The following is a 23,234-nucleotide window of genomic DNA, read 5'->3' as shown; positions in this document are numbered from 1 at the left end:
ACCCAATGCCATATAATTCTTTTTGCAAACTTAAGACCAATGCTCTAAACAATGCCATGTTCTTTTTACAGGTAGAAAAAGCCAATACTGGCAAAGGTAGTGAAGAAAAATAAAGACCAGCAGTGTTCAAACTTCAAGTTAATTTACACTAACATACAAGATTTCAAAAACAAAATAGTTAAAAAATAATCAAGATTATTACAGCATATATCATGCACACTTACAGAACAAATTCTGAACTGAGTTATACTTCCCCTTTGGCCTTACAAAATGTAGCAACTACAGCTGACTTTCTCTACATTCTTTAGCCCTTCACCTTAGCCAGTTAATCAATTCCAAAATAAACAATCTTAAAATTCGAAAGTGTAAACTGTTTCTTCCAGATTTATGACAAATTTGAATACTCTGGATCCACATATAAATAACACTTACTAGAAGAAAGACCAAATATTACAATCATATGTTGCATCTTTCCACTGAGATCCTGGTCCTCTTCAGCAAGTTCTTTTTAATTGTTCTTAAATAGGTCAGAATATTTCATCTACATCAAAAATGTTTCTTGTTACCAATCAAGATTAATTCTAATTTATACATCAAAAAATGTGTGAGCTGCAAAATCTTTTTAGTATTAATTATGGCTGGTCTCTTCAATTAATATATTTTCTCATGTAAAAATATTATTAATATTAAGCACCAAAATTTCAGAGACTATAGAGTCCCTTCTGTTGTACTACATGTAATCACAGGCAGGCCGCACCTAAACATGGTACTGAATTTTTGTCTACAAAAAAACCAAACCAAAACAAAACAAAAAGCAAAGATGGAGATTTTACCTATAGAGAACTATTATATTTTTAAAAACTGGTCAAAATACAGACATTCTTCAAACACATAGGCACACACACAAATCACCTCCTGTCGTAAAACATGCAAACACACTGGAGAACATGAAGTAAAGAGCTGATAAAAGACATTTCAAACTCCTGTACCTTGATCTGTTCCCTGCAGAAGAGCTCAGCTCAGAGTTTACACTGATATTGCTTCCAGTCTCTGATCCTGTAGTTCTAATATACGGTCTCCTTCCAGTTGCAGATAATGGTTTGTTTACTGTACCTAATACACCAGTTGGTTTTGGCTAGAAGAAAATGTTGGAATCTTAAAAAATCAGAACTTCAGACACATATTTAAAAGTATTTTCTTGAGTATTTTAAAATACTTTTTCTGGATTAACAGTCTCAATCACAATGCCATTAGTTTGAAGCTACAGACCTCACCTTTACTTAAAGACCACTGTCTATCCTACTTTTATAATTTAACAGCACTTCATCAATTGCCTTGCTCTCTCTCATGCTTTGAAGCGATTGAAGCTGGAGAAGTCTCAATGAAAGCCAGAATATTAGGTAATATTAGAGGACTAAAAGGATGGGGCAATATTCTTTCAGTCTGAACATGGCTGACAGCCTCTGAGTAAGGATGAAGGGGAAAGCAAATAAAGCGGATGTTGTTGTGGGAGTCTTCTATTGAACACCCAGCCAGGACGACAACACAGTTGAATTATTCTACAAGGAATTAAGGGGTATCTAGACCAACTTCCCTTGTCCTTATGGGTGATTTTAACTTCCCAGACATCAACAGGGAATATCATACAGCGGAGACAAACAGGTTCGGGAAATTTCTGAAGCACGTTGACAATAACTTCTTGGTGCAGGTACCAAGGGAGCCAACTAGGAAAGGTGCCCTCCTACATTTGTTGTTTGTAAACAGAGAGGGACTTGTGGACAAAGTGCTGATTGGCAGCTGTCTTGGCCACAGTGACCACAAAGTAGTTGAGTTTCAAATCATTGGCAACGGGAGAAAAACTGCCAGCAAAAACTTCGACCCTGGACATGGGGAGAGCAGACTTCAGGCTGCTCAAGGAGGGAGGTAGTAAGGTCCCTTGGGAACCTGCTTTTGAAGGTACTGGGGTCCATGAATGTTGGTCACTTTTTAAGAGCCATCTCTTGAAAGTGCTGGAACAGGCAATTCCAAAGTGGTGCGAGTCAAGCAAGTGGGGCAGAAGGCCAGCTTGGCTAAGCAGGGATCTTCTTCCAGAACTTACATGGAAAAGGAAAGCGTACGGACTTTGGAAGCAAGGACAGGTGACATGGGAGGACTACCGAGATGCTGTTCGCCACTGTAGGGAGAATATTCCTGCGGCCAAAGCTCGATTAGAGTTCAAGCTGGCCAGCACTGTGAAGGACACAAAAAGGGCTTTTTAAAATATATTAATTGCAAAAGGAGGATAAGAGATAACACTGGGCCATTGCTTGATGAGGTTTGTTACCTCACAAATAGGAAGTGACAAAGCAGAGACGTTTAATGCCTTCGCCGCCTCTGTCTTCAACACCGATGATGGGTCCCGAGACCCCTGGAGCTCTGTGTTGGAAGACCATGACTGGGGAGATGATAAATTCCCAGACAACCCTGAACCTGTTTGAGACTTGCTGTTCCAGCTGGATGCGCATAAATCTGTGGGGCCCAATGGGATTCATCCCAGGATATTGAAAGAGCTGGCCGATATCATTGCAGGAACCCTCTCCCTTATTTTTCAGTGGTCTTGGGAGTCCAAAGAGGTCCCAGTCAACTGGAAGCTGGCAAGTGTTGTCTCAATTTTCAAGAAGGGGAAGAAGGAAGACCCTGGCAGTTACAGGCCTGTCAGTCTCACTTCAGTGCCTGGTAAAATTATGGAGAAGGTTATTCTGGGAGTTACTGAAAAAACACTTGAGAGACAACGCAGTCATTGGTCATAGCCAGCACAGGTTCAGGACGGGAAAGTCCTGTTTAACAAACTTAGTTTCCTTCTATGACAAGGTCACCCATCTAGTTGACCAAGGGAAGCCAGTAGATGTGGTGGGTTTGGATTTTAGCAAAGCTTTTGATACTATCTCTGGCAGTATCCTGGATAAACTGTCCAGCACACAGCTAGACAAGTCCATAATATGTTAGGTGAGCTGACTGGTCGGGCTCGAGGGGTTATAGTAAATGGCGTTACATCAGGCTGGTGGCGAGTCACCAGTGGGGTTCCCCAGGGCTCAATTTTAGGGCCAGTGCTCTTTAATGTTTTTATAAATGACCTAGATGCAGGAGTTGAACGTACATTAAGTAACTTTGCCGACAATACTAAACTAGGAGGAGCTGTGGACTTCCTTGAGGGCAGAGAGGTCTTACAGAGCGATCTGGATAGACTAGAGCGCTGGACAATCACCAACTGTATGAAATTTAACAAGAGCAAGTGTTGGATTCTCCACCTGGGACGGGGTAATCCTGGTTATAATACAAACTAGGGAAGCTGGAGAGCAGCCCTGCGGAGAGGGACCTGGGGGTTCTCATCGATGGCAAGTTGAGCATGAGTCAACAGTGTGCCCTGGCAGCCAAGAAGGCCAACTGTGTTCCAGGGTGCATCAAGCACAGCATAGCCAGTTGGCTGAGGGAGGTGATTGTCCCACTCTCCACTGCACTGGTGCGGTCCCAACTTGAGGGCTGCGAGCAGTTTTGGGTGCCTCAGCACAAGGAGGACATCAAACTGTTAAGAGTGTGTCCAGAGGAGGGCGACCAAGATGGTGAAAGGCCTCAAGGGCAAGACTTACAAGGAGTGGCTGAGGTCACTTGGTTTGTTCAGCTTGGAGAAGAGAAGGCTGAGGGGTGACCTCACTGCAGTCTACAACATCCTCAAGAGGGGCAACGGAGGGGGAGGTGACCAGCGATAGGAAACAAGGAGATGGAACGAAGCTGCATCAGGGGAAGTTCAGATTGGACATTAGGGAAAGGTTCTCCACTGAGAGGGTGGTCACCCACTGGAACAGGCTTCCCAGGGAAGTGGTCATGGCAACAAGCCTGTCAGAGTTCAAGGACTGTCTGGCCAACACTCTTAGTTATATGGTTTAGGTAGTCCTGTGAGAAGCAGGTAGTTGGACTTGATGATCCTTGAGTCACTTCCAACTTGAGATATTCTATGAGTCTAATATCCTATATTTGCAAAGCAAAGCACCTCTGGGAAAGGCTTTCCAAAATGTAATGCAGAATTAGGTTCACTACAACAGTAGGAAATGTGTACACTTTTACTATACCGAAAGCTAGCATAAAAATATTTAACACCATCTATCTATCCTGGGATTCTCCAATACAGTGATGGCATTTTAGATCTTGCTATGGCTGGTGTCTGCTGACTGATTTGGTCAGGCTGAGTAGGCAGCAGGAAGCTTTTTATTTTGTCTCTGGAGAGGAGTCAAGGAAGTCTTCATAAATGGCATGCCACATTCTTCACGTAATTTTACATTTCCTCAGAGACCGAGTTAATTTAGTAAGACATTCCCACAAGAAAAAAAACAATTCCCATGTGTGGAAGTTATGAAGGAGCAGGTAGGAGAGAGATACCATAGATGCTGGAAAACATTTAGCTAGCAAAAAAAGCCATGATCTCTGTAGAAAAAGCCTGTTACTGAGCACATGTTCAGTAGCTGCCTCATCCTAGTGTTAATACTGCACAACATTTAGTTAAACATATTATTCTTACAATATTTTATTTGCTCAATTTACTATTTTATAAAAAGTAGGAAGCATTTGGCACAGCTAACAGGAGAGAGAAAAATCTTTGACAGAGAAAAGAAAGTGCTCCTGCACAACAAGCAGGTTGCAAATTTCTGGCACCAACTGCCATAAAAGTTTGTGAAGGCAGAGCATCGGGAGGTTCAAAACCAGAGCAGATAAATCTGGGAACAAGTCCATAAGCAGTTACCAAAACCAACAGGCACAGATGCAGAGTCCAGCATCCCATTATAAACATTATGAATGCTGGGGGAGTAAGGAGGGGAATATACTGCAAAAAGTGGCTAGACAGGCACACTCTCCCTAATCATGTCGTATTGGTCCCTCTGGAAAAACCATACCAGGCCAAAAAGGACCATTGGTCTGAGTCAGTGGCGTATCCTTACACATCTGTTTTCTGAAACGGAAGCAGGCAGAAAGAGAAGCGCGTGTTTGTGTATTCTGTTAGAGCATGGAATAAATGCTTGTTTTCCCAGAACACTGAAAATTAACTAAATAATATTAACTTGGTATGGGGACATCCCTCCCCCAACAAATCTAACTGTTTTAACAGAATGCAGGAGAGAAGCCTGTGTTACACCAGCAAGACTTTTTTTTAGTTAAGACATAGCTTTAGTCTACATTGCTGAATGCCCTGTCAAAAGAGAAATTTAGTAAGTTTACACAGCCAACTGAACTTGCTTCAGATGCTTCATTATATTTGAATGCTGCCAAAGGTGAAACAATGACAGCAGTAGACAGATACCTTCTTCTGAGGATATTTAAAGCACCAGTCTGGTACTGGCTGTTGCTAAAGGCAGTGGCCTTCCACCTGCCTCCTCCCTTCCTAACGTAACTCCAACCAAGCTCACTGAGTAGCTCCCAGGCTGGTGTCACAGGCCGGCTGTGAAGCAAGGAGAGGCAGGAGTCTGCCGACTAAGCAAACTTTGCCCACATGAGCTTCTCTGATAGCGGTAACTTTTTGTATAAATGAAAAATGAATGTGAGAAGAAGCAATTTTAAATGACATGGCTATTTACAGAGTGATCATTTGTCTCTGCTCTTACAATGAACAATTACGACAAAGTTCTGCTCTGAAGACTTTAGAAACTTATGCAGTTAACAGTTCATGGAACATAGACCATGAAAAGTAATAAATGCACATGAAATTCATAGTAAAACCATGATTTATACTGTTCTCAGGATTTTTATATTTTACAGGTCAGTCAGCATTCTTTCACTAAGCTCAAGAAAAAAAAAACAAACTGCTAATTTTTGAGCTAGACTAAAAAGCACTCCAACATAATTTAAGTAGAACATAGGAAAGAATTTCAGAATCCCAAGAAAGGACAGCTGATGGTAAAAGGTATAAAAATAGGTTCTGTCTTTTACGATTTTTTTTTTTTTGGTTGTGTGCCTCCCCCAGCCCCCAAAAGACTTGGTATTTTCTCTCCCCTGTGAAGGTATTCACCAAATTATGACTGAAAAAATCAGATGTTCAAAAGGGTGTAGAAATTTGCAGTTGAATTTAACAGCATTAATAGCTATATTAAAAATATTAAGATTGAAAATTTAAGACCTCCAATGCTAGTGATGTCACAATTCAGCATCTGCATCATAACTTTATGCCACGCTTATTTGAATAATGGAAAAACCTGTAGTTTTGTGAAAAACTGTAGTTAATCAAGAACCTATGCCTCGGTGCACAGGTAACCATCTTGGTGTTGTTTACTCACACCAGGTAGTATGTTAAAACCGTTAATTATGCCATCAAATAAAAGAATCACAAATTATTATACACAAATTCTTAACACCATTTTTAAACTACAGCAGTCCAGGACATGTAAAAAAAAAAAAACACCACACACACGCACAAAAACCCCACAATTAATATAAAAATTGTAACTTGTCAAAATATAGTACCTTTCCTGTCAAAAGAATCACCCTTGTCTCTTCTGAAATGTAATTCCTGTCATTGCAGAAATCCTGTATAAAAATAAAATAAGAATCAGTTTGTGTTTGATCTCTCAATCTTGCTGTTGTTTTCTTATATATACACACAATTGACTTCTCAAATTAGATGCTACTATCAAGTGCTACAGATATTTCACACCATGCAACCTGCTGACAAATGAATCAATCTAATAAACATCGGTCAAACTAGTATTTTGGAGATTAGTAGCAAGCATTACTGAATGTCAGTATGCCATATCTGAAGTTGAGATTAACATTTTTTCTTCTTCAATGACATGAATCATTTGAAATGAAGCAAAACTGCCCTATTTTTTGAGTTGCATCTTTTTAACGGGAAGTCCAAAGGCAGGGAAAAAAGGTGTCATTTTCTCTAAACAAGTTGAAGGTTGTTACCTTTGTCACTCTGAGTACAGTTTACACAGACCAAAACACTAAATCTGAATGCAGGTAGCTCTCACAGACACCAACTTCCTGCTACCATGGCATCTGCCATTGCACAATTAAATAAGCAAACTAAATTTTGCTTAAATGGACTTTGGAAAGGCTGTTAATTAACAGTCTAAAACACTGAAAAATGAGAAGTGTGTTCTTCAGTACAACCAAAACATCAGGTCTGGTCCAGAGAACTACTTTGGTTCCACTTATACTTTTTAGAAGTATACCTCTTAAAGAACAGTATTGCTATTGCTGACAGTAGAGCTGTACTCACCAAGACTATTACTAGGCAATAAGAGGACCAACTTGTACCCCAAGCAAAACAGCCAAACAGCTACTGACAGATATAAACATACCACAGGTAACATAAAAAATGTTCCCTTTTTTCTCTGCTTTGTATTCTAGTTCAGAGACAGAGTCAGAATATACATATATTCTCATATATTCAGACGAACTGGTAAAACACTTTAATGAAGTGATCTAGCAATATGTGCTAACATATCAGTATTTATTCTAATTAGCTCTCACCTGGTTATGAACATTTCTGGCACACGTTCATAATAGCATAGCATACCACTGACATTAAAAAATTTAATTGCTGAGGATAAAATATATGCATTTTCCCACTCATTATGGTATAGAGATAACCAGCTCTCAATTATAAAAATCAAAGTATTTCCCCTTGTTATTCTGGAAAGTAAATTAACACATTTACCTTTTCAGGTTGTGTAAAAAATTTGGTTGGCAATACAGGGTCCTTCGGTGAATCTGCATTGCACAAAGCACTTTTGCTGTTGATTACACATAGCGCTACATCACATACTGTATAAAGTTTCTGAAGAAAAAAAGAAAAACATGCTTTATGAATTACTTACTGTTTTTACAGTGTACAGAGAATGTAGTTCTTTAAAAAGTTTACTCTATGTGTTAAAATAACCACCGAAGGACATATTTTGTAATTACATCAGTAAATGTACTGTTGGCTCTTCAAACACATACAGAAGTTCCCATTTTTCATATGACACTATTTAATAAAAACTAGTAATACTTTATATGCCTATGTTGTACAATAGAAGCTCTCGCTCAATCAATGGTTTCTCATCTCTGCTAGAAATTAATAGTAGCCGTATAATACAGTATTTTCTTCCCCAAAAGAAGATACTTATGTCTGGAAACTAGGTAGTAGGAGTTAAAATAAGGCAGGAAGGCAGTAACAGGAATATTTAACATATTTTGTTTATTAACTTCATTAGGTATTGTGTGCCAGGTAAGGTCAGCAAGGTTCTGAAAGAATGAGATTGGCAACGTACAGACAATGCTCGCAATTAACGCTGTCTCTAAAAGATCATAAAAATGTCTGAGCTAGTGCCTTCAGATTTCCTGCAAATCCTGTTCATCAACTGCTTGTGAAACCCTCAGCCCATTACCCAACACTTATCTGAATTGCATTTCTTACTTCATTGGCCTTTGGCTCATCAGGAGACTGAGCATCTCGGGTAAGCTTGATGTTTTCTGCCATTTTTTTCATGAAGGCATGGCTATTGTTCTCATTCTTTGTCATTAAAACTTCAAGCATGAACCACAGGCACCTAAAAGCCATAAAGCCACAAGCAATTACATTCCAGCTCTTACACTGCAGCTCCCACATATAGCAATGTCTTTAAAATTTTTGACAGCTGTACTAGCTTTTTCTTAAGAAACCACAATCAATTTGAAGATACCATAAACAGATAGCATCATCCAAAGGTGTAAATAGAGTCTAGACCTTTAATACACACAGTCTTAATTGTACTCTTCAGAATAAATCTGCCAAATTAGTGTGCTGCTTATTATATCTGGAAACACTGTCCAACCAATCAACTGTTTTCTCTTCCAAGTATGAATAGAAGCAAGAATTCTGGTGCTACCATCATCTAGACGAAATGCTGTAATCACTACTTTGGGCTATGTCTATGCTCTTATCAACAATATATCACAACCACACTTAAAACAGGCTTAAACAAATCATACTGTGCTAGACAGTTACCCACACTACGTGGTTTAATACCGGAATTCAAATAGGAGGGGAGATCGAAAACTGAGCAGGTCAGTTTCTTGCTAATGCTCCCTATTGGACGAAAAGATATCCTTACAGCGAGATATAAAGAAATTAGCTTTCCCAGTTTTCTTTCTTTAAATCTAGTTTATTTATAGGAAGAACCCATTATGTTTTGATAAGAAGTTTGTTTTAAGAATTTTTCAGTTATGATATAAAGCACAACTGGTCTGTCCACGCTATCATTTGCTATCAAGCTTCATAGCTGCACGTGGCTAGAGGGTCAACAACAGTCATAATAGGTTAAACAATACTTAGTTGGGAAAGACATATGGGTGGGTCTGAGAAATGCAGACTTTACCAGTAGCTAATTTAATTCTGAAGCTCTGGAAGAGAGATTACCTTGTATAAAGAGGCTAATAAAAAACTGGAAAAACAAGATGACTGAACATTGGAATTCCCTGTCCACAAAAGCCCCAATCTTCTTAACCGATACAAATTAAAGATTGTAACGCAAGAGATGAAGGAATATTTCTCTCAAAAACTCAAAGCAGAAGAGGGTTGTGCTCCATCAAAACACTTAAATAGTTAAATAAATAGTAAATAAATCTGTTAAATACCTTTACATCCATCTATTCACTATTCTCGAGAATTTAAATGGGATGAATACAGGATCGATGATAACATACCACACTGGCCCAGCTTCTCCAAAACTCTATGTTGTCCAAAGATTACTACTGAGAACAAATTTTACTCTGCTAATTCCAGTTAACACGTGTCAATTTCAATAGCCTTGATTTCCTCACTAAGGCAACAAATTGAACAAATCATTATCAACACTGAACAAGACCTTTCCAGAACAACAGTGGGATTTCATGTAGAAAAAATATGCACCTAGAGGAATACAGTCACATAAAGTAAGTTCATTCCCCATATCCATTTCAGTATTTTTGGAATATGAATTAAGATGATGATGACACTGTATCAAGATAAAAAAACCAACCCAAATCCAAAAATACCTCTGTAGGACAAGCTTAAAAAACTTCATAACAGTAAGTATCACAGGTCATGGTTAAGGAACTTGTTAAGCATTTATTTACGTGACTGTATTTAGGCCATGTAAAACCAAGACGAACTAGAGAGACAACTACAAAACACATCGCAAACACGGCCAGTCTGCTTTTCCAAGTTTGCAAGCATGTATGTTAACACTTTAAAGTGAACACTGTGACTCTCAGAACTCTTGAAAGAAACACTGTATTACATTCTATGAGAAAAATGTTTTGCATTTATCTCAGGAGACTCTTCAGAGAAGTATTCCTGCCAAAATTCCTGTACAGAGTATTTCTCTGGATCAGTGCTCTCTGGCTAGCTCAGCCAGCCTGTGACAAACATGAGGGAGGAGATTTGACAACAAAGGAAAGCTATACAAGGGGCATCCAAAAAAGCCCTGTGCACTAGAAAGCACTTCTCAGAGAAAGTATTAACAACTGCAAATCAGAACTTGTGTCATGCATTTTGGATAAAGTACACTGGAGGATGCTTTCAGATGTTGCCAGGAACAGGGAGTCCTGGGACAAAATGTAGACTTGTTGATTAGGTAAGAAATCTTCACTGACTTCAGGTTCTGATCAGGTGTGAGTCAAGTAACTCATAAATCAGAACAAATTAAGTTTTTTTTTTACAGAAAGAATCAGACTTGGACTCTCACAGGTGAAGGTGCAAAAAGAAGTTAGATGTGAACCAGCCTATCTGTGCCAAGAATGAACTGCTTTTCTGATGATGTGTATTGTAGTATGTGGTTAAACATGCCTTTGTAATACCAAAACAACATAGCTCACAGTTCCACCAAAAACAAACACAAGGAAAAAAACCCACACTAAAACCAAAGGGGGGGTGGGTGTGGGGAATGACGTGAGACACGCTTTAACAATTTTTGCAAAGTGCTGAAATTCAACTATTTTTTAAAATTCATTACAAGACACAGAGGAATACAAAAGTTATAGTTAAGGTATGAAAGATTATTTGAGGCATACAAGAAGGTCTCAAACTGGAAACAGTACAGAACAAGCTTCTGTATGACAGGCTTGTGTACAATAATCTGTGCTGAATACATTAAGAAGCACTAAGCCTGCACTGCAGACGTACTGTGCAAATGATAAGTCAGCAGCAAACTTAGCATGAATTCTAGTAGGTCTTCATAGGAAAAAACAAAACAAAACAAAAACAAACCAAAAAACCAAAACAGTTTCCAGTGAAGCAGGACTCTGACCCAGCATCAGTGGCATTATGTTTTCAAGTCTTGGAAAAGATCTGTATTTTATAAGTTCCAAAATATTTGAACTGACATTACTTAGCATCTCTTACGTGTGTGGGGAAATTCTACAGATATTCCTAGGTACAAATACAAGAATCTAAAATCATTACTTCACTTCAAAAGAAGCCTAGACAACTCACTAATTTGGTATACTGTGGTGTGACCCACAGGCTACCATTTGGGCTTTCAGAATAGACTGCTAAGCAGTTGTTGACGCCTTCATCCCTTGGTTAAAGCGTTACACATTTCCAAGATTACTATTTTGCAAAATCCTGTTGATAAAACAAAGAGTTCCTCTTCCCAATCAGTTTTTTCCAAGCACAGAAAAATTCTCAACATAACAATTCTAGAATCATTTGACACTTACTCTTTGACATCACGAAGCTGATCAACATCCTGAGGTTTTGTGAAATCTGGATCATGTGCCAGTAAGTGAATCATGTATGGTACCACATATTCAGGCAGTAAGGACAGCAATTTTTCTACAGTAACAAAAAAAACCACAAACCCCCAAGTTCTATATTACACACACACACCCCACAAGAAACACTTTTTCAAGGTATTACTTTTTCAAATATGGAATGTAAAATTTCAACCAACATTTTCTTCCTACAAATTTTACTTTTAATGAATCGTTAAAAATAAATGAATGGGTTTTACTACTACGAAACTACTTAGTCTTACTTCACAAAGAAGGTCATAAAGCTTAAAATAGCAGAAAACAAAAATTTTATTTTTTGAGCAAAACAGCTACCACAATAATGGCATTGTATTTTACATGTATAACCCTCAGCCATGTACGGAGAAGTATTTTATGGTTTATGCTAAACCAAGTAAATTTAGATTTGAATGTGTCTAATATAAAGATGAGGAAACAAACTGAACTTATCTAGTGTTTCTTTACAAAGGCAATTTGCCTAAGTTTTAACAATTATTCGTTCCAGTTTAGTATTTGACTATTGTATTCTTAACAATTTTACTGAAATACTAACCATTAGCCATAGGATTCTGCTTAATATATTCTCTTCGTATACTGATGTTTTTGAGCAAGCACTGTCTGGCATGTGCTCTTCTCTCCTTCACAGGGTCTTTGGCACACAAAGCAAAGATTGCCATATATTCCAAAGGGAGCAGTAATTTCACAAGTGCCTTATGCAGTTTCTGGGCAAATATCTGCCTCACTTGGTAGCACTCATCCTACAGCAACACAAAACATAAGAGTGCAACCATAAAAATCTTGGTCTTTAAAAACAAATAAACAACAACAAAGCATTCAAGGTGGAATTATGAAGAGACATTTTAAAAATATCAACAGGTGCAGCACAATAAATATTTGAAATTTCAAGAGCTCTTTGGAAAGCTGCAGTGAGGAATAGAAAATACTCAGTGTAGCAGCAACAAGAGCTCAGATGTAAGGACTCTGAACTCAATTAATTAAGAGTCACTTCAATTCAAATGCAGTTACTTACATTAATGACAAGTGCACAGAGCTGGAACTGTTCTGGGGTAATTATCTCATGGTAACAGGGTTCCTGTGCAAGCTTCATTATTGCACTACCAGCAGCTAATCGCAGTCGAGACATATCCGATTTACTATATAAACACAAGAGAGAAAACAAACAAATAAACAAAAAAACCCAAATCACAACTCACCACAACTATCCTTAAATTACTTTTATGTCACAATTTATTCTCGTTACAAAATCAACGAGCAACTGTTTTTCTCTGTCAGATCATATCACAGTTCTACAGCTTCAGATCAAGCTAAATTAACCCAACCAAATGTGTGAAAATAAGGTGCTCTGTTTTCCCCACAAAAAACTTAATTCCACTAAAACAGTGAAATGAGAAAAGTTAAGTTTCTTGTCTTCATATCACTGCCTAAATGAAAGCAACACTTTTGCCACAGATTTTCTCTTTCTTTCCTTCATACTCAGAATGAAGATGAGGTGCAAAGTTACCTCACTACTGGAATGAAGAAGGTCCACCCAAGATCACCCAACTCCTAAGTGTGTTAAATCTCATCACTCAATTGTTTTCAAAGATACTGCTGCAGGTCTTTTACTCTCTATAATGTCTTTTACTGTCAAGGTATTGACAGGGTTCTGAGTTAGATTATTAGTAAATTACAAGAAAGAGGGAGTATCAAGCATATTTTTACACGGCCATTCCACTCCTAGTATTAAAACTCCAATCAGATCTGTTTTTTATCCTCCCATTAGCCAACATTGCGCTTACCTTAAAACTCTAAAAAAGCTCCAAAAGAATAAATATTCTTTGAAATTCTACAAAAAAATTGATGGAAGACTGAAAGGAACAAAATCTGACCTGATTCGTTTCTGTTCTGTCAAGTCTCCTTCACTGACGAGCATGGCTGATAATAACCGGAGTGTGGAATTTGCGGATTTTGACTGGTTGTTTTTCATACCCAATAGCCAGCGTACCAAAAGTTTAATTGCTTGCACCTATCAAATATGGACAAATCAACAATGAACTTACTTCCTAAAGTTGATAAGGCAGTAAAACCTACTGCTGTCAAATTGAAATTTCCAAAGACTCCTATTTATTAGAGCTGATACATTTTTAAAGGAACAGAATGAAGCAGTAAATATTTACAGAGTGAAGAAGGAAGTAGCAGTCTTTGTGACATCAGGACATTTCAACTATGGTTCAGTGTCTTCTCACAAGTGCATCTAGAGGATGCAGGATACTTGCTACATGATTAAAAATAAGAGCAACTAGATAAACATTTCTAGAAATGGCCATAATTAGATTCACAGTAAATAGCCTATAAAGATGAACAAATAAAATTCATCAAGGTCTCAATTTATTTCAAATCTGTTTACAGTCAGTAAAATCAAATTACTTTTCTTGTAAGGAAAACTAAAACTTCTGAATCTCTTAATTTTCTCAACGTTCAGCATAATTAACGTCAATAAGTGAAGACACAAAAATGCATAGTTTCTACTAGTTCTATAACTGTGTGTATAATCCACAAAAACTCCAGAACATTGCGTATTCTAAGGAGACTAATACAAAAGTACTCAAAGGGATTTATTGTAATATTCTCCATTGCACAACTTGGAAGACAGTAAATTCTTAATCTTGAATATACACGTTATTACTGACAGCAGATCATTCACCTTTGCTAGTACTTCTGGAGAAACTTCTTCATCTGGAGACCACAATTTTCCATTTTTCTCACCTGTTGACTACAGACATTCATATAAGTTTAAGAACCGGTTTAACCCATACGGAAAATGCAGAAGTAAAAATGGAAGTAAGTCATGGACTAAGCTTTCTTTCACACAAAGATCTTTTATAATGCAATTATCACTGTACTAGCCATTTATAGAACATTCCTTTATTGACTCATTTAACTAAAAAGCTCTATGCCCCACAGAGTTAGTAACAGGCAAACAGAATATTAAGGACTTAGCAAAAAAGGAAAATCTTACCCTGTCATTCATTAGGAGATCTTTCACAATGAAATTTGCAACAACAGATTTCATTGGAGAAGCAAACTGGTCTGGAGCCAACATAGAAATATGACCCAATGAGACTAATGGAGTTATAAGTTGTTCTGGTACATCAGCATTCAAACTTCTACTAAGAGGCTGAGGAAGGGAGAAAAAAATAAATAAAAAAAATTCAAAATTCAACTATAGATAAGTAAGCTAGTGTGCCTAAAAATAATTTATTTTACTGCTGGATTGCTGATGAGTTTCACAGTTTTTTCATAAGAATTAATGAAGGTAGCAAATCAAAATGGAGAAAGAATGCAAACAGAGTAACCAAAAATCTCACAGGAGATAAGGGCAAAATAAGTTTTATATTCTCTTCCTGTTTTAACGATGAAACATATTCAGACCTGGGAGACACGAGTAAAACTCTGACTCAATTCTGTTTAGGAGTTGTGAAAATATGAATCATAACTGCAGATGGCAGAAAATAATAGCAGGTAAAAAAAGCCTTGGAAATCACCACTAATTTCTATTAGTGATCAGTGTTTCCCTTCCAGGTCACAGTCACCAGGATAACTCAGTGCTGCTGTTATCACCCCGCACCCTCACATCATATTCTGGTCTTAGGGAGGGAACATGCACTCTCACAGAAGTCTAAGCAAAGATCAAACTCTCTAAGCTTAATTCAAAGCTTTTCACACTTCTGAATTATGCATAGGTTCAAAGACAGCCAAGATTAAGAACCTAAGATATTTTACACATGCAGATTAATAATGTTATTATTTAAGAGATTACAGTGAAAAGTAATAACCTCTCTGCTCTGTATAAGGTGACTTTTTGCTTTACAACTTGTCTAAGCGAGCAGTAAGTGAGCAGTAAGCTAATGTCTAAGCTTATAGTCAAGTAGTTACTCTGCACTAACTTCCTCAGTGAGAAAGTGCTGTATGTGCAAAGACCTTAAAGCATGGTAATTTAACAGTTTGAAAGGAGAGGATGTTATCTTTCATTTACTATTTGCTAAATGTGTCCTCATGGGATTTAGTGTGGATCAATCCAGCATATTTAGCTTATTTTCCCCTAACTTTTCCCATGTAGATAAAAAGGAGTACCTCATCTATCAGACACCAGAATATTACAAAATCGTGACTGTAACACACAAACATCAATAATTTGCTATTGTAAAATTAATGACTTATCTTGACTACCATGCACCTGTAGGCTTCCTGACCTCATAAATTATCTGTTAATACTATGAATTAAATTACTAGTATCAATAAGAACAACAGAAACAAATCTTAAAAACAAAAAACCAAGACATACCTCAAAGATCTGTGCAAGCTGCACTTCTTTATTTGAAAATATGGCATGTATACAGTGAACAGCTTGTTTTGCCTGATGAGGAGTGCCCCTTTTTGCTTTCTGATGCAAAATTGGAATTAGTGTTCTGTGAACATTAAACAAAATACTTCAAAATGCAATTTGCAATCTACAAAAAATAAAGCTCTTCACCTATACAAATCTATCCTCATTGTCCTATAAATCAAACATTCCTTTGAAGTCTGTTCAGGAAAGATCATAATCATAAAGTGAAAAGCAGGATGGAATTGTATTTAGTAATACTTGTTGAACATTTGACTGTACACACTCAAGCAGAAAAAAGTCCACAGGGAAAAATCAAACATGGAAGAAAATAACGATCAAAATAACGCTGTTTAGGAAGCCAAATATAAGGTGGGGGAACCTGACAGGTTCAACTAGGGTAAACTCCTGGACTTGTTATCCAAGCTTGGAAGTGACAGGGCTGAAGAAAACTTATAAAAGCTAGGAGTAACCATTAAACATAATTCTATAAGCCTTTACTGCTTTAACTTCAGTCTTTGATCGCCATGTATACTCAAGTGAACAACTGTTTTGTTCTGAGCTTTTGCATCTGAATCCCCAAAATCTATCTGCTGATCAGAGTTCACCAAAGGAAAGAGCAGGACAGAAGCCGCTCCAGAGACCACGTCAAGGTTGGTCAGACTGTTCACTTCCACTCCTGAGAGTGCTGGAAGACAAGTCTGTCCTGAGAGATCATTGTCTGTGACACTAACTCGCGAGGTTTATCATACAACTCATGCAGCAACTGACATAAGGAAACAAAATTGCCTAGAAAGTCTCTGACACAGAAAGATCTAAAAAAATTTCCTTGCTTTCTTGAAAGGCTCAGTAACAATACAGCACTCAGTACGTGGATTCTTTAGCACCCAGCCTTCGCTGATGCATTCTACGTAATCAAAATCAGCAACAAGAGGTGGAAGAAGAGCTCACAGGGTTGAAAGAATGAAGTCTCAAACATTTTCCTCAAAACCCACACAAAATCCAAAAAGAAACAAAACACGCCTAGAAAAACGGTAACAGTATCCTAAAGTACGAGAAGTCTCTTCTCAAACCTGCTACGCCTCCACAAGTTGGATTACCTAAGAACCAAAATAGTAAAGAATTCAGTAAAACCTACAGTTAAAAGAAGCTTCAATGCCTAACCCACAGTTTTCATAGTGGAAGTATATGGACATTAAAGGGCCTCTGCCAAGTGTCAGTGCATCACTTACAAACCATACCTTATCAGACTCCAACTGACCTAGAGCTGCAAAAGGTGAAACCTGACACTTTTAGATGCATCTCTACATGTTTACATCTTAAAGTTTACAGATGGTCCATAGGCTCTCTTTTGAGCATAGACAATGCTTCCATCAGACTCTAGAGTCATACGGCAGTCCCTGTTGATGAACTGGTGCACAAACCTATTAATTTTCCATATGAGGAAGAACTTGGGCTACTGCTGATGAACCATACTTCAAAGGGCAGCAAGCAGCCTGCTCACACAAGCAATTAAAAAAACCCAGCTCACTTAAAATAAACTATCTTGCTGATTACATCAAATTTTTCATTTATGATAAAGATTTCTGAATATACGAAATCTAGAACATCTACTTGTCCCCACACTTCTTTTTCTTTGCATCAGTGTAAACACTGACCTGGTTTTGGCTTTCAGAATGTTAACCTGACTTGCTTGCAAACCTGCCAAGGGCTAGATCTCCATTTTGGCAGTTATATTTTTAAGTTATCTCAGACTGCCCAGACCATATTTCAGCAATACTTGGCTAAGGCATGAAGTTAAAAGAAATGTCAGCAATACCAGCTCCTTTAACTGAGATGATATACCCCAGCAATGCAGTCTTGACTAAACTCTAGTAGGGAACTATAGACAATTGGGACTATACTGGGAACCATACTGACAATGGGGACTGCTGTGCTTTTCCTTCTCTTCACCCCTACGAAGGTCTTAAAAGGTGCCTCATATGTGAGCTTGTAACATTTTCCTTTTGCCCAATCCATATGAATCACTGAGGTTACAATTCACTAAGAACTTAAGGTGTACATTAGTATGCATTTTAGCATGGTAATATCCAAGATGCTATTTCAATATATGAGAACTTGAAACCTGTGCTTTAGTAACTAACTAATCCAGATTGTAACAGGCTAATTTTAAGGTTTTAGATGTTACCCACAAGGTTCTAAACAGTCTCTGAATACGTAGTAGATTATGTTGCTTTAATCAGCAGTTAAAGCCTGAATTGCATAATGACGACTTACAGACAGCCAATTATTCTTTGTTAGAAATTCATGCCTGCTTTTGGATCTTGTTTCCCAACTTGTTTCATAACAAACAGAGCTGTTAACCATCAGAGATTATATTTTCGTTCCTTACAAAGATAGAAAAACTGTGTGAAGGACAGATATGAGTAGAAACGATGCCAAGGAATTATATCTTCACCATATTTTTGTTGTTGCTTATTTTGTAACCTGGGAAACATGCTATGTGCTGGTTTTAATGTGTCTATTATAAGAAGATTTTTAAGTACCACCTTCAATAAATACACAAAAATTGCAAGAACGCAGAATTTAAAAATGAAGAGACAGAAAGGTACTGAAGGAATACAAAATGATGGAAGAGAAGCTGTTCTTATTTACACGACTATGAAGTAATTTTAAGGGGCAACATATTGAATAGACTATCAAGAGGCAGAATTCCAAGTATGAAAAGCAGCACGTAAAGAAATACACTCACGATCTTATCTGTGGCAAGTCTGTTTCTATTTTGTGACCCGTGTTTCTGAAAATCTGTATGGCTGCCTCAGCTACCTTATCATCTTCCATCCTGAGGCACTGCAGCAGAGACTCATAGGTCTCTGCAGAGTGGAACGAGGTAGGATGTGTAAAGGACAGAACCTGTAGGTACACATTAAGACAAAGGTATATTTATTCATGGTAAATGAATCATCAGAAAAACAAAATTATGGCTCTTTATGAGCATTACCATCAACATAAATAGCTATTACATGCTCATATGAGGTTATAACATTCAATAACTGCATTTTGGAGAAGCGGATACAGGCATTTTCAAATAAATTCATCTATGCTACATTCTTCAGGTCCTCCCCTCCTCCAAACGTTTCATGTGATACTACATTATTTGAATATGTAAACATATTTATTAAAATGAACACTTATTCAAGAGTATTTGCTTATATCCCACTCTAGTTAAGAATGCTTTCTTCCAACTTAATTTAACTGAAATCTTAATTTCTCCAGAATTTATAGTCCCTGAGCAGAAAAGAAATCAAGAAGGTTAAGATATCTACAAACAAAACATAGATTACTGTCCTTTTAATCTAAAGCTAATGAAACATACCAGATTCTGATAAACAGGAGAAACATCAAACAAGAAACTAAGCATGCAGAGATTCAAGGCAGGACAAGAGAGGAAAAAAAAAGGTTATCTCAAAGCAAAGCTATATTAAGTATAGTAAAGTTCAGGTAACATAAGGTAGGGAGAACAATGAAAAGTTGCATGTATTTTGTGTATTCTTTGGATTTTTCTTTGAACAGAGTTGCCTACTTGCGTGAGTATCAATATGTGAAATAAAATTCTCAAAGATATTCACACCACAGCAACAAATTCTTCAACCTTGGCAGATTTATTTTCTGAGCTACATTAGCAAACAGACTTTACTTCCTTGCATACTTCTGTGTAATTATTTCTACCATGGCTGCCATTACCAAATTTGGTGTGATATGTCTCCATGGTCTCCATCTCGCGCATTCACACTTCTGAAAATTCTCACTTTCATTGAGTAACCTTCCCCTCCGTTCCCTCCTATATTTTATACTGCCCTTTGTAACATATTGAAAATAAAGTCTCATTAGTGAGCTGCCAAATCCACCACAGATGTTTTCCAGATATTTCAAACCCTTCTTTCTCCCCCAGCCATTTCCATCACCACTGAGAATACAAGTTCTCCCATCCTCTTTTTTTTCCTCTACATAACTTGGCTCTTGAGTTTATTGTTTAATTTCCCCATTTCTCTTCCTCTCACTTTACCTCTGCACCTTCTTCTATATGTCTTCCCTAAGCAGAAACGAATTTCTGCTTTAATGTGCGTATTTCAACTCTTGGGACCCTTTTCAAAACATACTTCTTCCAAAAAACCATCTCTTTCATTTTTCTTTTCTCAAGTGAGTCTTAATAACCAAACACTTTCATGTATTAAAAAAAGTAATTATCTAAATAATAACTATCAAATCCATGCTAATATTAGTTCATTAGTCATACCACTTTTGCTGCTTCCATTACAAACGATAACTGCATTAATGTAGATTACCTTGAGAAGTTCAAGTCCTGCACGAATGGCAGTATCAGGACTTACACCCTCCTCTTCATCATCAGCTGTCCCCTCTATGGATTTATTCATTAGTTTTACTAGTGCACTGAAACAAGAGATACAAAAAGAAAAAAAGCAAATGAATGTGACAATGTACAACGTTAAAGGCTGGAGATATCAGCAAGATTACTTGTTTTTGACAATAAATAAAGGGAATGCAATAGTCCATTGGGGGAGAGGAGGTGTGGTGGTTGGTTTCAGTTTTGGTTTGTGGTTTTGGTGGGGTTTTTTTGTTTGTTTTTTAAATCAAGTTATTTCATTATTCCTTTTCCTTCTGACTTTGCTTTCTGCAAAATTAATTATTTAAAAAAAAAAAAACAAACCAAAAACAAGCAAAAAAAAACAAAACAAAAAACCCCCACCATGTTGGCAGCATTCAGATCAACACATAGTTGCATTAGTTTCAGAACTTAACTAGGTTGCCAGACAAGTCTCAAAAGAAATCCAAACATTCTCTTACACAATCCCACAAAAGCTAATTAATTCAACTGCTATATAGAAGACTGTGTTGCAGTTAACTATGTGAAAATTACGATCATCATTTTCACCTTAAGCTCCACAAACAGTTTCACTGGGAACAACTACTGTATTTTTACAGTCATTTGCAGACAGCACTGTAAAGAAGTTTTTTTTTTTTAAAAAAAGGGCATTCTAGACTGCTGGAAATTAAGACATCTATATAGAATGTTTTTTTTTTTAAAAAAGCATATTTACTGCTAGGAGAGACTAATCTAAATCCCAAGAAAATCCCCCCCTTTTTTTTCCCTCCTCATTTAAATAATCTTTATAATCATTCATGAGTTAGTATGATCTTTCAGACTTACCTAATGGCTTCTGAGTCAATATGTACAGGGGCAATTCTTTCCAAGAGAAATTTGACCATTTCCAGAAAAGGATTTGTTGGCTGCTTAGGGTTTGCAAGTTTCCGGGCTATCTCTCGCTACAAGAATGTTAGATACAAACAAGAATTATACTCATTTTATTTACTTCTTAAGCATGTTGAGTAAGCTAAATATAGACACTTCTTTTAACCACAGAGATTGTCTATATAAGCAGTGAAATGTATTTTAAGGGGGGCTGTTGTTATCTCCAAATTTTTATCACATTATACTGAAAGCAGACATACTTTACCAAACTATTTAAACGTAAGATGCATTTAGGTTTCTAGTGAGAGTTCTTCAGAGTTTCTTAAGGAATTACAGGCCAGATTCAAAACAGAATCAAGGGAGAATTAAGTGCAATGTAGACGGAATTTAAATATCCATGTTGACAAGAGTAATCCATAAATCTGTAAGTAACCCTATTGTATGTGTGAGATTTCATAAGTAACAATGAAAAAATTGCACTAAAAGCTACATTACTGCAGATATGCAGAAGCACACTACTTTGGCTACAACAGATGTTCAGACCCTACGTACCTGCCTATGAACGTTTTGGATCCAAAAATCTGTTTTTCCGCTCTGCATGCCCCAAATGTAAATAATTTTAAATTCAGCTGCAAACCCAGAACGTGGATAAGAAGGTATTTTTTGTTTTGAACCGAAGTCTAAAAATCTCTTGAAGAAATGACTTTTTGATCTTCCTTCTCCTAAAGGGTTGGATGCTACAGACCCTACAAGCTAGGAAACTGTTCTAACTGTTATGCTAAATTATCTTCAGGAAAAGGGAAGAAACCTTCCTCTTGAAATTGCATCACTGCACTCCCAAAGTGCAAAATTTACTAGTTTAGAAGGAGACACAGTCTCTACATCAAGTGGTCAGGGCATAATTCTGGAGGTGATTCTGTTCCCTCCCCTGGCAATTTCAGAGCCATTAGACAAAACCCAAGAAGCCTACGCCTGTTGACGCTCTCTATTGTGATTTCTGTCAATGAAATTGCTTACTTTATCTTGGAACCATAATGGAAAAAAAAAATAAATCCGTGATTGTTGACACAATCTGTGAATTGCACAACCTGTAAATCTCCGCAGAAGTCCAGTTTAATATTAAGGTGTGTTATTTTCATCAAGGGGGGGCAGGGGGGAAGAGACAGAAAGAGAGGTTGATCTCAAAGTAACATTCTAGGAAGAAAAATAAATGAATACTATGCAGCAGATGGTATAATATTTGGCTTGCTGGTACTCAGAAGTAGTTTTCATCAGTGTCAGAACACAGTTTAGGAACCTTACCATAAAAGAGACATTTGAATTAAAATATTTTAAAAAATTAACTTAGTCTTTTAGACTTTACGCTTGGTGCTCATAATCCCAGGAAGGAACAAAGCTAATGTTTTCTTAGGAAGCAAGATTATGATCATAAATTATATCTTCCATAATCTCTACAGGCTAACCAAAAAGGTATTTTGTGAAAATCGGAAATACGTAAAAATCATGTTAAGGTACCAAAAAAGACCATTAACTCTGAATAACTGTTTTAAGCACAAATATTTAAGGTATACAAGTTTGCTTTTCCATTTCCTTACCACACAGACATCTGCCTGTTTACAAGAACATGTAGGGCTAATTAACAGTTCAAGCTGGGATCGAAGTTTCTCATCGTCACCCAGAACCTGATTGAATTTCTTCACAAAATCTTGTGCTTTTCCAGGATCTGGAAGGTTTTCTGTATGATTAAACACAATTTAACATAAGATAAATTTGCCACTTCAGCATGCCAAGATTCACAGAAATATAATTTCCAGG

At 37.2% G+C, this 23,234-nt stretch overlaps 1 protein-coding gene across 1 annotated transcript in view; it reads right to left on the bottom strand.

Moving 5' to 3' along the window:
* The window catches only part of PDS5A (PDS5, regulator of cohesion maintenance, homolog A (S. cerevisiae)), a 49,370-nt gene that overhangs the window by 3,203 nt on the left and 22,933 nt on the right, over positions 1-23,234 (bottom strand). The window contains exons 14-28 of the mRNA XM_009695935.1: positions 23,015-23,154; positions 21,378-21,493; positions 20,494-20,599; positions 18,900-19,060; positions 16,109-16,232; positions 14,783-14,941; positions 14,468-14,536; positions 13,653-13,789; positions 12,794-12,917; positions 12,317-12,521; positions 11,692-11,806; positions 8,429-8,561; positions 7,688-7,807; positions 6,487-6,549; positions 990-1,135 (exon numbers count right to left, since the gene is read on the bottom strand). Coding sequence (XP_009694237.1) covers positions 990-1,135; positions 6,487-6,549; positions 7,688-7,807; positions 8,429-8,561; positions 11,692-11,806; positions 12,317-12,521; positions 12,794-12,917; positions 13,653-13,789; positions 14,468-14,536; positions 14,783-14,941; positions 16,109-16,232; positions 18,900-19,060; positions 20,494-20,599; positions 21,378-21,493; positions 23,015-23,154 — 1,918 coding nt within the window. The remainder of the gene's footprint in view (positions 1-989; positions 1,136-6,486; positions 6,550-7,687; positions 7,808-8,428; positions 8,562-11,691; positions 11,807-12,316; positions 12,522-12,793; positions 12,918-13,652; positions 13,790-14,467; positions 14,537-14,782; positions 14,942-16,108; positions 16,233-18,899; positions 19,061-20,493; positions 20,600-21,377; positions 21,494-23,014; positions 23,155-23,234) is intronic.

The sequence above is a fragment of the Cariama cristata genome, unplaced genomic scaffold, assembly GCF_000690535.1.
Source record: "Cariama cristata isolate BGI_N322 unplaced genomic scaffold, ASM69053v1 scaffold6942, whole genome shotgun sequence".
Taxonomy (NCBI): domain Eukaryota; kingdom Metazoa; phylum Chordata; class Aves; order Cariamiformes; family Cariamidae; genus Cariama; species Cariama cristata.
This window is presented reverse-complemented; position numbering and strand designations above follow the sequence as displayed.